General features: G+C 39.6%; 1 protein-coding gene across 1 annotated transcript in view; it reads right to left on the reverse strand.

The window, feature by feature from the left end:
* The window catches only part of AK9 (adenylate kinase 9), a 130,710-nt gene that overhangs the window by 29,621 nt on the left and 85,339 nt on the right, over positions 1 to 15,750 (reverse strand). The window contains exons 24-26 of the mRNA XM_047769141.1: positions 14,884 to 15,008; positions 12,541 to 12,760; positions 8,784 to 8,852 (exon numbers count right to left, since the gene is read on the reverse strand). Of these exons, the coding sequence (XP_047625097.1) occupies positions 8,784 to 8,852; positions 12,541 to 12,760; positions 14,884 to 15,008 (414 nt within the window). The remainder of the gene's footprint in view (positions 1 to 8,783; positions 8,853 to 12,540; positions 12,761 to 14,883; positions 15,009 to 15,750) is intronic.

Here is a 15,750-nt window from a genome sequence, read left to right on the forward strand (position 1 = left end):
GAGGTAACCATAACAGGTACCATTCTAAGGAGAATGTTTCAAGTTTCAAGATCAAACATTATTTTTTCTCATTATTAAAAATCATGCCATATTTTAATTTGTCCTCTCTTTGGACAAATTAAATGATTATCTTATTCCTCCCGTACCCCATATTTCTATTTATTTTTGTGTAATTTCATAGGCAGGAGCTTATTTGCCATATCAATTGGCTATTTTTTTTTCCAGGAGGAATATATAAAAGCCTAATTTTCCAAGTCCTTAAAATCTGAAAATGTTCCTACTATATCCTCACACATTATAAATTGTTTGAGTAGGTATAGAATTCCAGATCGAAAGCCATTTTCACTCAGAATTTTGAAGCCACTGTCTTTGCCTTTTATCACCCATTACTGCTGGTGAAAAGTCTGATACAAATCTTATCCATATTCCTTTATAGATATCTTTTTCTTTCATGTTTATTTTCTCTTTCCACTTTTTTTGGAATGTATATTGGATGTGTTAACTGTCCTGGATTGATTTCACATACCTCCAGGTTTTTTCTTTTCTATTTTCTTTTTTTTTTTTGTCTTTTTGTTATTTCTTTGGGCCGCTCCCACGGCATATGGAGGTTCCCAGGCTAGGGGTTGGATCGGAGCTGTAGCCACTGGCCTACGCCAGAGGCACAGCAACGCGGGATCCGAGCCGCGTCTGCAACCTACACCACAGCTCCCGGCAACGCTGGATCCTTAACTCACTGAGCAAGGGCAGGGATCGAACCCACAACCTCATGGTTCCTAGTCGGATTCGTTAACCACTGCGCCACGACGGGAACTCTCTATTTTCTATCTCTTGTATTTTTAGTCTATATTTGAGAAACTTTTTTTTTTCTAATCTTTTAATTCAACTCTCAGTTAGTTTAAATATACTTTAATTTCCATGAACTCACTTTTGCTCTCTGGTTTTTCATAGCATCCTGTTTTTGTTTTTTGTCTTTTTAGGGCCATACCCGCAGCATATGTAAGTTCCCAGGCTGGGAGTCAAAGCAGAGCTGCAGCTGCCGGCCTACACCACAGCCACAGTAACACCAGATCCAAGCCATGTCTGTGACCTACACCACAGCTCATGGCTACGCCGGATCCTTAACCCACTGAATGAGGCCAGGGATCGAAACCACATCCTCATGGAAACCAGTCAGGTTTGTTACTGCTGAGCCACAGTGGGAATTCCAGCATCCTGTTTTTGTTTTACGGATACCAAGTTCTTGAATTTTCTGAGGTGAACTGGAATTTTCTTAATGTTCAGTAATATTTCCTTTATAGTCTTTTTTTTTAGAGCCAATTAATCTGTTCATTTTGGTTCTTCTTTGTCTTGAAAATTTCCCTCAAGTATATGGTAGTCCTTTGTTGTGCATTCATTTTTATGAATGAAGGACTAAGTTGACTAATTTAGAGCAACTCTAAGCTCTGAGCATGTGAGCAGGATAGGTTGTAACATGCTTCCACTTAAGATGTGGTGATGAGAAGAGGCAGGCAGGGGATCTTGCCCCAAATGATGATGGGCACCAACCAACATTCTGTAGTACCTAGCACTTTTCTAGACAGATTAATTAATTTAGCAATTATTTACCTTTTTTTTCCGCATGGGGATAAATGTCACTGTTACATGAAAAGCTGGTGGGAATGACCTTAAATAATTTTTCTGCAAATAACCCTCTTGGACTTTCTATATAATCCAATTACATGCAAATAGTAAGTTTTGTTCTTACTTTTTAACATACATGATGTTTCTTTTTCTTATCACATGGTTGTGGCTAGTTCCTTCAGTACAATGTTGAATTTTTTAAAAAGGTAAACAGCCTAAAAATCTTCACAGCAGACCATCTGAGAGAACCATGGGTTAATTCTTTTTAGGGAAAAAATGGTTTTATTTTTTTCTGCAAATGGCATTTTGGTCCTCTGGAACTGGGCTGTTTTTTTCCTTCCATCTAGTATCTTTCAGTCCTTATGTTAGGAGATACATGTTCTAAAATTCATGGTCTCAGAGATCTGCCTCCAGTATGAAGGAATAAGTTCATTTAGCCTCTAGCAGATAATAACCATAAACTGTGGATAAAACACACACAGACATATTTCTCTCTCTCTCTCTCTTGCTCCAGAGGGTCTCTAGTGAACAAAAGCAGAGTAGTCAAAATTTGGAGGAAGCAATTGGCTTAGGGTCAATTCTCCTATTTCGTGCATTTGCTTCGAGGGCAGTCTCCATTAGAGTGGTGGTGGCACAGGGTGACTAAAACTCTGATAAAAAGCGTTCTGTCTTCCAGCTGGAGCAAGCAGGGGAAAGAGCCACAATCAGGGTGCTAGAGAGCAAGGCTAAACTCTAGAGGTGAGAGACCCAGAGGAATGCCAAACTCAGTTTACAAAGATTATTCAAGCCATTGGCTAATCTCTGAACCCTGAATGTAGCTGTTTAGAACAGTATAAGCTGAACTTATACTGTAAGCATGAGGAAATTCCAAATTAACAAGTTAATTGCCTGCTATTACAAAAACATCAGCCCTCTTTGAAGGTATATATCAGAATCCAGAATCCCTACAACATAACGTTCACAATTCGAGGGTATAATCCAAAATTACTGAAAATATAAAGGATCATGAGATGTGACCCATTCTCATAAGGAAAGATAGTCATTAAATGCCCAGTCTAGGTGTTAGCGTTACCAGTTAAGAACTTTAAAGCAGTTATTATCATTATGATCAATGTGGAAAAGGAAAATAAATGAAAATAGAGGAAATCTCAGGAGGGAAATAAAAATATTAAAACAAACTAAACTGAAATTTTAGTCCTAGAAATTGCAATATTTGAATTTTAAAAAATATTAAGTAGGCTTAACTGTAGAATGGAGAAGACAGAGGGAAGAATCAGTGAATATGAAGACAGATCAATAGAAAGTATCCTATGTAAAGAAAAGAGAGAAGAAAGATTAAAAACACTAACTGTTCCGGGGACATGTGGAACAATAGTGAAAGAAAGATCTAACCTCTGTGTAACTGGGTTTCAGAAGAAGACAGAGAGCAAATGGGGTAGAAAAAATATTTGAAGAGCTAAGCCCAAAGTCTTCCTAAATTTAGTGAAGGACAAAAATTTACAGATTAAAGAAACTTAGTATAGTAGATACAAACTATTACATTTGGAATGGACAAGCAATGAGGTCCTTCTGTACAGCACAGGGAACTATATCCAATCACTTGTGATAGAACATGATGGAAGATAACATGAGGAAAAGAAGGTATATATACGTATGACTGGGTCACTTTGCTGTACAGCAGAAATTGACAGAACATTGTAAATCAACAATAAGAAAAAAAAAAGCTTAGTGAACACCTCAAACTATATAAATACGAAGAAAATGACATGCATGTATATCATAATCAAACTACAGAAAAGCAAAAATACAAAGAAAATCCTGAAAGCAGCCAGAGAAAAACATACGGGAAAGCAATTCAGATGATCACTCTCTCCCCGTCCCTCTGGTTTCCATCAGACCAGCAGAAGTGAAGATAACAGAAATGGTAAGTATCTGGGTGCGTGTAAGAAAGGATCTATTTTCCTCTTAATTAAAATACATATGACTATTTCAAACAAAAACTATAACCTTTTCTTGTGGAGTTTATAATGTATTTGGTTGTAAAACACGACAACTGGAGCATAAAAGGATGTTGGTGGAGTGAGGGGTAGGTGTAAATGGACTTGTAGAGTCAAAAGGTTTTGACAATATTACATGGGAATAATACTGACCCTAAGCACGCTGTGAAAAGCTAAGGGTGTATATGTAGCTTGAGAACAACCACTAAAAGACAGTGCATAGGGTTATAACTAAAAAGCCAATAGATAATTAAAATGGATTTCTAAAATACATTCAAATAATCACAGAGGAGGCTACAAAGGGGAAACAAAATAGGAGACAACAGAAAGCAAATAAAATTCATGACCTCAGAGAAATAGGACTACATTTGGGGCAAGCTGTCTTGTAACTCCATCAGGAGGAGAAGGTGGGGGCGGGGGCACACTACACTAGGGTGGAAGTGATACTAGGAGAGTGATAGAGATTATGGTTGCAATGCTTACAATTAGGGAGAAAATGAGAGATGAAGAAATGGAAGAAAAAGTAAAAGACCTCTGAGTTTCAAGGTTCTTGCAATACAGACGTATGTTATTCAGACACTAGATTCCCTTATTACATGGGGCGGGGGGAGGGGATGAAGTTTCCTCTAATACTGGTTTTTGAGACACTATTCCAAATTTCATTTTCAGTGTTTTGAAACTCAGTCCCCAGTCTGAACCCCCACTCACACTTTTGCTTGCTGTTCTATTCCAAAGTGCTCTTGACTTTGGGGGATGGTCTTGACCTGGTGCTTAGTCCTGAACCTTGTTTCAACTTCTTTGACCCTGACTTTGGCTTCCCCTCAGGGCTTAGGGTGTACCTCTCTCTTTTTTTTTTTTTGTCTTTTTGCTATTTCTTTGGGCCGCTCCCGTGGCATATGGAGGTTCCCAGGCTAGGGGTTGGATCGGAGCTGTAGCCACCGGCCTAACGCCAGAGGCAGCAGCAGGCCAGAGGCACAGCAACGCAGGATCCGAGCCGCGTCTGCAACTTACACCACAGCTCCCAGCAACGCTGGATCGTTAATCCACTGAGCAAGGGCAGGGACCGAACCTGCAACCTCATGGTTCCTAGTCGGATTCGTTAACCACTGCGCCACGACGGGAACTCCGAGTGTATCTCTCTTAACCGCTCACCTGGGCACAGTCTCTCACAGTTCTGCTTATTTGCTCCCCTGGTTCCCTGCGCTGGCTCTTCCTGGCATTCTCCTGCCTGTGGCTACTCTACGCTTGGTTGAAGGGACACAGGCACCAGCAAAGGAGCTGGCGTACAGGACAAGAGCAAAGATTCTGCAGCTAAGAGTAAGAGTAGAAGCAAAGCCTCCCAGGAGTTGGGAGGTATGCAGTGTAAATCTATAAGAAACAGCTGGTTTACAGAATATTCTTCAGTCCATTTAGAGACTAAATGTCCAGGAGTTCCTGTCATGGCACAGTGGAAATGAATCGACTAGGAACCATGAGGTTGCAGGTTCAATCCCTGGCCTCGCTCAATGGGTTAAGGATCTGGCATTGCTGTGAGCTGTGGTGTAGGTCACAGACGCGGCTTGGATCCCGAGTTGCTGTGGCTGTGGTGTAGGCCAGCAGCTGTACCTCTGATTTGACCCCTAGCCAGGGAACCTCCATATGCTGCAGGTGCGGCCCTGAAAAGCAAAATAAATAAATAAATAAACGTCCACACGATGGCGACATTCTCCTGTGAGATTAACGGAAGTAGGTGCCTTGAGACTTTGAAGTGATTTCTAATGTTAAAGGTGTTTTATTTGTTGCTAAAAAGTCAGATAGTAAAGGTAATAATTTTTATTAAAGGTGAGAAGACAAACTTTGGAAATTTTTTATCACCCAACTGGTGATAAAAAAGGTGAGTCAAAATGCTGCATTTGTACATAGAGGGAAATGATGAGAAAACCCCTGGTTCTCTGCATGAAAGCAAGCTCCAAGGTCCATGTGGAGTCAGGATGGATTCAATTCAGGGCGTCGCGTTAACTGATTTTAACACTCACACCAGTGATCCCTGAGATGCTACATTTTCTTTAGTCTTTCTTTGTCTGAGGTAGTAGCAGGACATATAATATTCCCATGGAAAAATGTTTAAAAAAATACAGTTTTAATCTCAGAAGATTTCATTAAAAATCTCAGGAATTGTCTTCCAAAATTCAGTTTGTATAAATTAATTGTGGGAGATACAAGGGCAATTTTAAAATAGATTAAGTCTTAGAAGAGCTAACTTACAAAATCTGATTTTATTTATAAGACAGACTATTGAATCTCTGAATGAAAAATAAGAAATCCCATCATTCTAACAATGAAAAAATTACAAGTTAAGAAAATATGTATCATGTACAACATGATAAATACAACTAACACCGCTGTATGTTATAAATGAAAGTTGTTAGGAGAGTGGGTCCTGAAAGCTCTCATCACAAGGGGAAAAATGGTTTTCTATTTCTTAATTTTTGTACTTATTTGGGATGATGGGTGTTCACCAAACATACTGTGATAATCATTTCATGATGTATAGAAGTGAAATCATTATCTTGTACACCTTAAACTTATTTATTTATTTATTTGCTATTTTAGGGCCGCACTTGAAGCACATGGAGGTTCCCAGGCTAGGGGTCCAATTGGAGCTGTAGCCACTGGTGGACACCACAGCCACAGCCATGCAGGATCCAAGCCACATCTGCAACCTACACTATAGCTCATGGCAACGCCGGATCCTTAACCCACTGAGCGAAGCCAGGGGTCTAACTGGCATGCTCGTGGATCCCAGTCAGGTTCATTAACCGCTGAGCCATGAAGGGAACTCCCCACCATAAGCTTTTACAGTGCTGAATGTCGGTTATAGTTCAGTGAAAGTGGAAGAAAAAATTAAAAGAAAAAAAAGAATATTTTTAATTTATCCTAAAGACTAATTCTTAAGAAAAAGATTTAATTGAAGACTAGCAAGGAAGGGAAATTAAAGTCTTATTAATTAGGGAACCTAAGTAAGTATTATTATTATTTTTTGTCTTTTCGGGACCTCACCAGCCTCATATGGAGATTCCCAGGCTAGGGGTCTAATCAGAGCTATAGCCGCTAACCTATGCCAGAGCCACAGCAATGCGGGATCCGAGCCTCGTCTGCAACCTACACCACAGCTCAAGGCAACCCCGGATCCTCAACCCACTGAGCAAGGCCAGGGATGGAGCCGGCAACCTCATGGTTCCTAGTTGGATTCATTTCTGCTGCGCCATGACAGGAACTCCGTAAGCAAGTATCATTAATTTTTCTCCTTTTACAACGAAAAAAACCAGGCTCAGAGAGGTTAAATAACCTTGCTCAATGTTGTACAACAGCAACAAAACAACTATGAGTTGTCTACCTGCCGTGGGTCAGCACTACATTAAGCACTGGACACCAGCAATAGGAACTTTGGGTAAGAAAGAGGACATCACTTTAGGTCTGCTTAACTATTTAGGAAATGTGTCCTGAGACATTTGAGGATTTCCTTAAGGGGACTGCGAGGGACTCCCTAGGGCTAAAGGTACTTAACTGTGCTTGACCCCAGGTCAGGATGTCTGTCTTTTTGATCCTAAACATTAGCATGATGCCTTGAACAGACTAGACTTTTAGAACATGATTGTTCAGGGATTGAGCATGAAAATGAGGCTAGGGATTTCTGTCAGTTTTTTTCGTGGTTGATTCTCCAGGGTCTGAAGGAGTGTCAGGCAAGCAGGGAGGGTTCAATTAGGGCCTCCTGATGGACGGACTGAATGGATGAATGAAGATCAAGGCAAATAATATAGTAGAGGATTCTTGTCCCTTATATGTAGCCATGACTTTCTCGGTCTAATGGTCTTAGATTTATGTTGGTTGCAAATATTTTAGATAAAGAAATGATTGTTTCAAGCCCTCTTTGGCAATGTTTTGATCCCCAGTTACAGCTGCATTGTATCAACAGTCCTCTGTACATAAATCCAACAGAACTACGTTAGGGGGCATGCGGATGTAAATGTAGAAACCATACTTCCTGTTGTTGCTCTTTTCTCCTTCCCTTTGTTGAACATTTCTGTATAGATGGAAATCAGATTACAGACGCTCAGCCTTGAAAAGTCATTATAAGGGTGCTTAAGCCAGAAGGGGCTATCCTATCTTTCGCCTTGCTTAAAAGGGTCACTGAAGTTGATTGCATAAACATGAGGCTCGGGTCTTTAAAGAACTAGCTTATCAGAGTTCCCTTCGTGGCTCAGTGGTTAACAAATCCGACTAGGAACCATGAGGTTGCGGGTTCGATCCATGGCCTTGCTCAGTGGGTTAAGGATCTGGCTTTGCTGTGGGCTGTGGTGTAGGTTGCAGACGAGGCTCGGATCCCGAGTTGCTGTGGCTCTGGCATAGGCCGTTGGCTATAGCTGTGATTAGACCCCTAGCCTGGGAACCTCCATATGCCGCCGGAGTGCCCTAGAAAAGGCAAAAAGACAAAAACAAACAAACAAACAAAAAATAAAGAACTAGCTTATCTACTCCACCTGCTCTTTAACTTCTGCACCTCTGAGTTGCTTGGCTGTAGCATTTGGTCAATTTGGGACTAGCTCCTCTCTAAACAGAGCAACATCCATGATCTTCAAGGTTTATCTTTTTAAAAAGTCAGCAGATGGAGAAAAGGAGCTGTACTGAGCATCCTCCACAGTATGTGACCCTGCGTATGCATAGGCTCTGCCCATTGCATCCTTTATCTCTAGGTAATCTGCACGTGAGCTCCAGCACAACTTCACAAACTCTCTGTCTGGATCTCATTCCCAAGCTCCCAGCTTATCTTCCTGTGGCAAGGGCTGAAGTGTGAAAAGTACAAATGAAAATCCACAAGAAGCAGAGTTTATGTAGCAATGTTATGCTTTGTATTAGATTATTTAAACATCTTTAGTGATTTTCTTTCCTTTAAAATGTTCACTTTTCTGATACTGAAAACAATAAAAGTTCATTGTAAATAGTTATTGAATACCAAAAGTGTAAAAACTATATATATAATCTCAGTATTTGCACATAAAACTCTATATTTCCTTCAAGACTTCTATGCATATTTAAATTTTACATTGTTTTTATATATACAAAAAATATGTTATGGATATGTGTGTATGTCCTGCTTTTTTTAAAAAAGCAATTTTATTTACTCACATCAACTTCTTTCCTTTTTTTCTCTCTCTCAATTAGAAGTTCAGCCCTTCTTTTAGATATCATATCCTCCTATTAAAGAAAGAAACATTAAAAGTGTTAGTGGGTAATGATAAAATTACTTCCTATGTACTAACATTTTTCCTCAAAAATGGGAATAACTCTTGGGCAAAAGAATAGTGAACTTTCCAGAAAAGCATGCAATGGTGGTAATTATGTTACTTATATCTTTGTATTTCTGGAACTCTCCATCTATTATTTCCCTTCAGAGGGATAAATAACATTTGGGATCAGTCACTTTTTCTGTAAAAGTTAGAATTCCCTTTTAAAATGTACTAGTTATTTGCTTACTTTTGGTGGAGAGATGGATTTTGTGCATGGAGAAATAGGGAAATATTTGGAGGCTCTTCGTTGAAAACGTTGGATAATCTTCCATTATATTATTAAAGTGCAATTGCCTAAAAAACCCTAAAAATACATATACATGTGAAGAAAGCATGTGTATTTGGATGTGTCCACAGACATGGTGTATAGGTGGTTCTCCAGCCTCTCTAGTGGCCTCTAAATCTAATGCCATGAATGAATCCTCTGATATGACCTTAAGGCTTTCACGAAAACTAATCAGTACCCCCAAACTTGGATTCTAGGGGCTCATCAGCTCAGGATTCTTTAAATTGGAGTCCCTTTAAATACTGGGTGATCAGGTGCCTGAAGCCATACATGCCCTGGGGGCTTTGGTCTGGGCCAGCAGGATCCTGCACATTTTACCTGGACATTATTGAATATATATACCTGGTAATTGTTTTGTTGACATTCAAGAAATATTTTAGACAGAATTATAAAACTGAGTGACATCAAATTAATTTAGTTTATGAGCTCCAGAGAGAGTCTGTAGCTTTTCAGAGGGTAAGAGTTGCAAAAACTCTTATTTCCTCTTATTTACTTCAAAAATTAATTAATTTTTGGTGGTCTTTTAAGGGCCACATAAGGAAATTCCCCCGGTGGCATATGGAGGTTCCCAGGCTAGGGGTCGAATTGGAGCTGTAGCTGCCAGTCTACACCACAGCCACAGCAATGCAGGATCCAAGCCATATCTTCAACCTACACCACAGCTCACAGCAATGCCTAAACCCACTGAGAGAGGGCAGGGATTGAACCTACATCCTCATGGATGCTAGTTAGGTGCGTTACCCCCTTAGCCACGATGGGAATTCCCATTGTCCATTTTTAAAAACTGGATTGTTTGGATTTTTGATACTAAGCTGTGTGAGTTCTTTATTTTGGACTTTAACCCCTTATCAGAAGATTTGCAAGTATTTTCTCTCATTTCCTAGAATGCCTTTTTATTTTGTTGATGGTTTCTTTTGCTGGACAGAAGCTTTTTAGTTTGATGCAGTTCCACTTGTTTATTTTTGTTTTGGGTGTCAAATAAAAAAAAAAAATCAGGAGTTCCTGTTGTGGTTCAGTGGTTAACGAACCTGACTAGTGATCATGAGGTTGCAGGTTCGATCCCTGGCCTCACTCAGTGGGTTAAGGATCTGGCGTTGCCTTGAGCTATGGTGTAGGTTGCAGACGTGTCTCGGATCTGGCATTGCCATGGCTGTGGCTTAGGCTGGCAGCCACAGCTCCGATTCCACTCCTAGCCTGGGAACCTCCACATGCCATGGGTGTGGCCCTAAAAAAAAAAAATTCACGGCTGATATTGATGTCAAAGAGCTTACCCTCTACATTTTCTTGGAGGAATTTTAGAGATTTGAGCCTTGTGTTCAAGTCTTAGAGACAATTTGAGTAGATTTTTGTGTATGGCATTAGACAGGTGTCCAGTTAATTCTTTTGCATGTGGCTGTACAAATTTTCCAACAAGATTTATTTAAGGCTATCTTTTCACCTTTGTACATTCTTGGCTAGTTTGTTGTAAATTAACTGACAATATACCTGTGGGAATATTTCTGTGCTTTTTATTCTGTCCCACTCATTTCTGTGTCTATAGTGTGCTACTGAATTCTTCTACTGAACTTTAAAAAATTTCTTTTATTATGGTTGATTGACAATGTTCTGTCAATTTCTGCCTTATGGCAAAGTGACCCAGTTATACATACATACTTGGTTATCATATTCTTCAGCTCTGTGTTTTGTTTGGCACTTCCTGATATGTTCTATCTCTTTGCTGAAATTTTCACTTTGTTCATGCATTGTTCCCCTGACACTGGTGAACACCCTTTTGACCATTATTTTGAACACTTTATCAGATGAATCACTTATTTTTGTTTCAGTAAGGTCTGTTACTAGAGTTTTATCTTATTCCCCTATTTGGAACACATTCCTCTGTGTCTTCATTTTCTTTGACTCTGTGTTGGTTTCTGCACATTAGATGAAATAGTCACCTCTCCCAGTCTTGACAGAGTGGTCTTGAATAGAAGATGAACACAGCTCAGGCTGACATGAGCTCATGGCTATCTCTCAAGCCTTTGTGCTTGTTCAAGCCACCACCTTTCTTTTTTCAGTGGCTTCCAACAGATGAGGGGGTGCCATGGCCTAACTGTGTCCCAAAGGGGAGGATCAGAGTCAGTACAGGCTGACTGGAAGCTGCACCTTTGGGCAGCAGCTGTTTTGATGTAGGTATTTTGAGTATTTGCTCAATGTGTAGAAGCCCCTCAGTTAGCTTCTGAATTTCTTTCAGAGTGAACTGAGTTCACGAGGCGCCCATGTTGCCACCTTGAGCTGGAACCCAGAGTACCCTATCTGGATATTTACCACATTTTGTTTACACGTTCATCAAGTGATGGATATTGAATTGTTTCCACTTTTTTGGCTATTATGAATAATGCTGGGTGAACTTTCACATACACATTTTTAAATGTACATGTTTTCATTTCTGTTAGACTCCTAGGAGTGCAACTGCTGGCTTTCCTATGACACTTTTGAACATTGTATGGAAACGTCTTAGATTACAGTTTAAAATGTTCTAAGCTAATACCTGGATTTTGTCTTACTACAGGCTAAAATGGTCTTGATAGATAGTATCACCTTCCCAGGAGCGAGTGAAAAAGAAACCAAAATTTTTAATTCTTTGTGTTTCAAGATCTGCTCCACTGTGTCTCATGTAAGGACAGTGGTGTTACCACTATCTTTAATTTTATTTCCCTTGGAGAGAGAAGCATTAACATGCAAGTAATTACAAAGGCCTCAAATAATTTTTTTTTTTAGGGTGTACCTGTGGCACATGGAGGTTCCCAGGCTAGGGGTCAAATTGGAGCTGCAGCTGCTGGCCTACGCCACAGTCAGAGAAATGCAGGATCCGAGTCACATCTGTGACATACGCTGCAGGCTGTGGCAATGCCAGATCCTTAGCCTACTGAGTGAGATGAGGGATTGAGCCCAAATCACTCATGGATACTAGCTGGGTTCTTAACCCACTGAGCCACAAAGGGAACTCCATAATCTATCTTAAATTTGATGAAAATGTTTTCATCTGAATGCGTTATTAAATCAGAAAACTACACTTTTATAAAGACTACTTTATAAATGAATAAGTTTTTAAACTGATTTTTTTTTTTTTCTGCCTGTGGCATATGGAGTCCCCAGCCAGGGATCAGATCCTAGCTGCAGTTGCATCTCAGCCTCAGCTGGCAATGCCAGATCCTTAACCCTCTGTGCCTGGCTTGGGATGGAACCTGCGTCCCAGTGCTCCCAAGACTCCACCAATCCCATTGCACCATAGCAGGAACTCCTTAAAATGCTTTTTAAAATGAATACCTACCTTGATTTTTGCCTTCATTTCTTTGATTAGTTTTTTCCTTTCCAATTTCTTCTTTTGTTTCATTTTCCACTTACTTATTTGGGCAGGAAGGAGGCGATCAAAGATATCTTGATCATCAACTTGTATAAAAACAGCAGCATCTGGGAAGAATCCATGTTCCCCCAGAAACTGGACCTCATCGGGATATCGTGGGAAACCATCTAATACAAAACCTGTGGAACTAAGTGGAAACTTCATAATTTACTTCATTTGCTTAAAATGTTGTGTTATAAACATTGATTTAAAAATGAAAAAGTATTAATAAATCTCAACTTTATATAAGATGTCCAATGGATAGTTTAAAAAATTTATTATAGTATCTTTTGTTTCTTTTAATATTTCTCCTTGTGTAACCATGGTGTTTATTCTCCCAAATGCATTGAATTAGATTAGAATTATTTTATGGTTATAGTATAAAATTGCGGTCTGTTTATAGACAATCACTACTAATTAAAGTTTACTGAAAGTCATGAGAAGATCATAAAGAAAGAGGAAATAAGTTCTTTGCTTAGGACAAGTGCCCAGCCTGATGAATGCATCACCCTTTATGTAAAGGGCTTACTTGGCTGCCCTCTCTTTATTGTGAATCCTTACTTTTTAGCCATTTTTCTTCTAATGATGTTTTTTTCCATGGGACAGTTCATACCCTTTTCCTTGGTCCCCTTTGTAATCAGCAACAATTGCTAATGTTCTTGGCTTATATGTATAAGATGATCGTATTCAAACAGGATCATCAAACTTACCCAAGCATGATGAAACTTTAAGAATCATGAAAATAACTTGGAATATTAATATATTTTCATTAGGGAATATTTACAAAATGATCAGGCTGGAGATCTTGATTTAGTTTCACTTAGAGAGTCAACACTGGTCCCCCTCTTTTTTTCTTTTTATGGCTGAACCTGTGGCACATGGAAGTTCCCAGACCAGGGGTTGAATTGGAGTTGCAGCTGAGGCCTAGGCCACAGCCATGCTGGATCTGACCCAAGCCGAATCTGTGACCTATATCACAGCTCACCGTAACGCCGGATCTTTAACCCACTAAATGAGGCCAGGGATTGAACCCGCACCCTCATGGATACTAGTTGGGTTCCTTACTGCTTAGCCACAAGGGGAACTCCCTGGAATTCTTAAATTTGTCCTGTCTGGGGTCAGGCTTGTTCCTGGCTTTTGGTAAAGGATAACACTGCAGACAGCTATTAAATGGTGTGAAAAACCACAATGAGAACAAAGAGTGTTGCTTATCAACCAGTTTTACTAGTGGTAAATCACAATCCACTGTAGTCACCTACTGACAGTGCACCCCAAAAAGAATTCCAGATGAAAAAACAGGATGAGGCACTCTGTGCTTTGGATAAACACACCCCTAGATAGTTAGATGAGTATCTCAAGGAGAATTTCGATGACCCTAGATTCTTGCATTTTCCCATACATAGAAAAGTAGTAAAATTATTAACTTGAGATATTTGTTCCTTGTGATTAGCAGTAATATTTACCAAGATGTATGCCTGACTACAGGTATTTCCTAGCCAAAAAATTCACATATATACCAGTTCCTCCTCTACCTCTTTGGAGCAGTTCTTCAGCATGGGGTATAGTCCTCAGTAAAACCTTGAATAAAACTTAAACTCACAACTCTCAGGTTGTGTTTTTCTTTAAGTTGAAGGTGATCTTAACCAATTGTTAAAAGACCATAAGGTTGGAGTTCCCTTCATGGTGCAGTGGTTAATGAATCCAACTAGGAACCATGAGGTTGTGGGTTCGATCCCTGGCCTTGCTCAGTGGGTTAAGGATCTGGTGTTGCCGTGAGCTGTGGTGTAGGTCGCAGACACGGCTTGGATCCCGCATTGCTGTTGCTCTGGCTTAGGCTGGCAGCTACAGCTCCAATTTAGACTCCTAGCCTGGGAACCTCCATATGCCGCGGGAGTGGCCCAAGAAATGGCAAAAAGACAAAAAAAAAAAACAAACCATAAGGTAGAGAGTCTGGCACATCATGAGCATACACGGGATTAGAATATAGGTCCTTAACCACGACTACACATTCAAATCACCTGGGGAACTCTGGAGACCACCAATGCCTGGCTCCCAACCTCACACCTCTAATGATTTTGATTCACTTTGGGCTGGGGTCCCTGGCATCAGCATTTTTAAAATAATCCCCTCGATGTTTTTAATGTGTAAAATCACTAGTATACATGAGAGTAAAGGAGAAAATTCCTAAATGTATGTTGGATTACATTTTTAACTTTTAAGAATAAGGCAAATAAAAGTCAATAAATGCATAAGCCTAAATAGTTAAGATACCGTATTGGTTCCTTAAACCACCATTCAGAGAGAATGGCTTCAAGAATTTCGGAAGGCAATGGCTCATTTTCCATTAGGTTTAATCTGATTGCTTCTTCTTCTTCTGTAAGTTGCACTTCCTGAGGCTACGGACAAAAATCAGAAAACAAAACATTAAAACTCTATAGTAAATAATACTATATTACATAGTTGATTAGGATAGGACTTGTTTTTCTCAGGTCACTTTTTATACTGTTGCCTGTGAACATTTTAAAAATCTGAGCTCTTTTCTTTAAACCAATAGTTCATATTGTTTTCAATATTGTTATACCTACTATAGCTAAGAGGAGCTGCCAGCAACTAGCACTGATGGATTTTCATACCTGGCCTCAGAATATGTCTCATCACTTTTTGCTAAAACCTTGTTCAATCTCTATCACACACCTATAAAGCTGAACTGATTTTTTTGTCATCTATCTTACTGTCATTCAGCCTAGATCCTGATTAAAGGACGGGCTAGGCAGGAGGTCACCTGGAATACAATCTATACCTGCAACCATTGGTAGGGGACCATTTGAGAAGAAAGGCATTTAGTTATATCAGAAATGGTAAAAGGTGAGTTAGAATTAAGAATTTTCTCTTTACAGCCCTAGGCAGAAAACACCTAAGACACATACGAACTTTCTTACGAGGTATTATCGGAAATTCATATTTTGAGATCTTCATTGGTTCTGAGGTAGAGTTTTTTTTAATGATATTTGATAGAAAACAGATAATATGATAATGGAAAACCTTATGGTCTAGGCCAGACATATCAAATAACATAATCACAAATAAAGGCTATACAACACTCTTGTCAGGGAAAGATTTTCCGATTTTTACAGGGTT

The sequence above is a fragment of the Phacochoerus africanus genome, chromosome 2 (genome assembly GCF_016906955.1).
Source record: "Phacochoerus africanus isolate WHEZ1 chromosome 2, ROS_Pafr_v1, whole genome shotgun sequence".
NCBI lineage: Eukaryota > Metazoa > Chordata > Mammalia > Artiodactyla > Suidae > Phacochoerus > Phacochoerus africanus.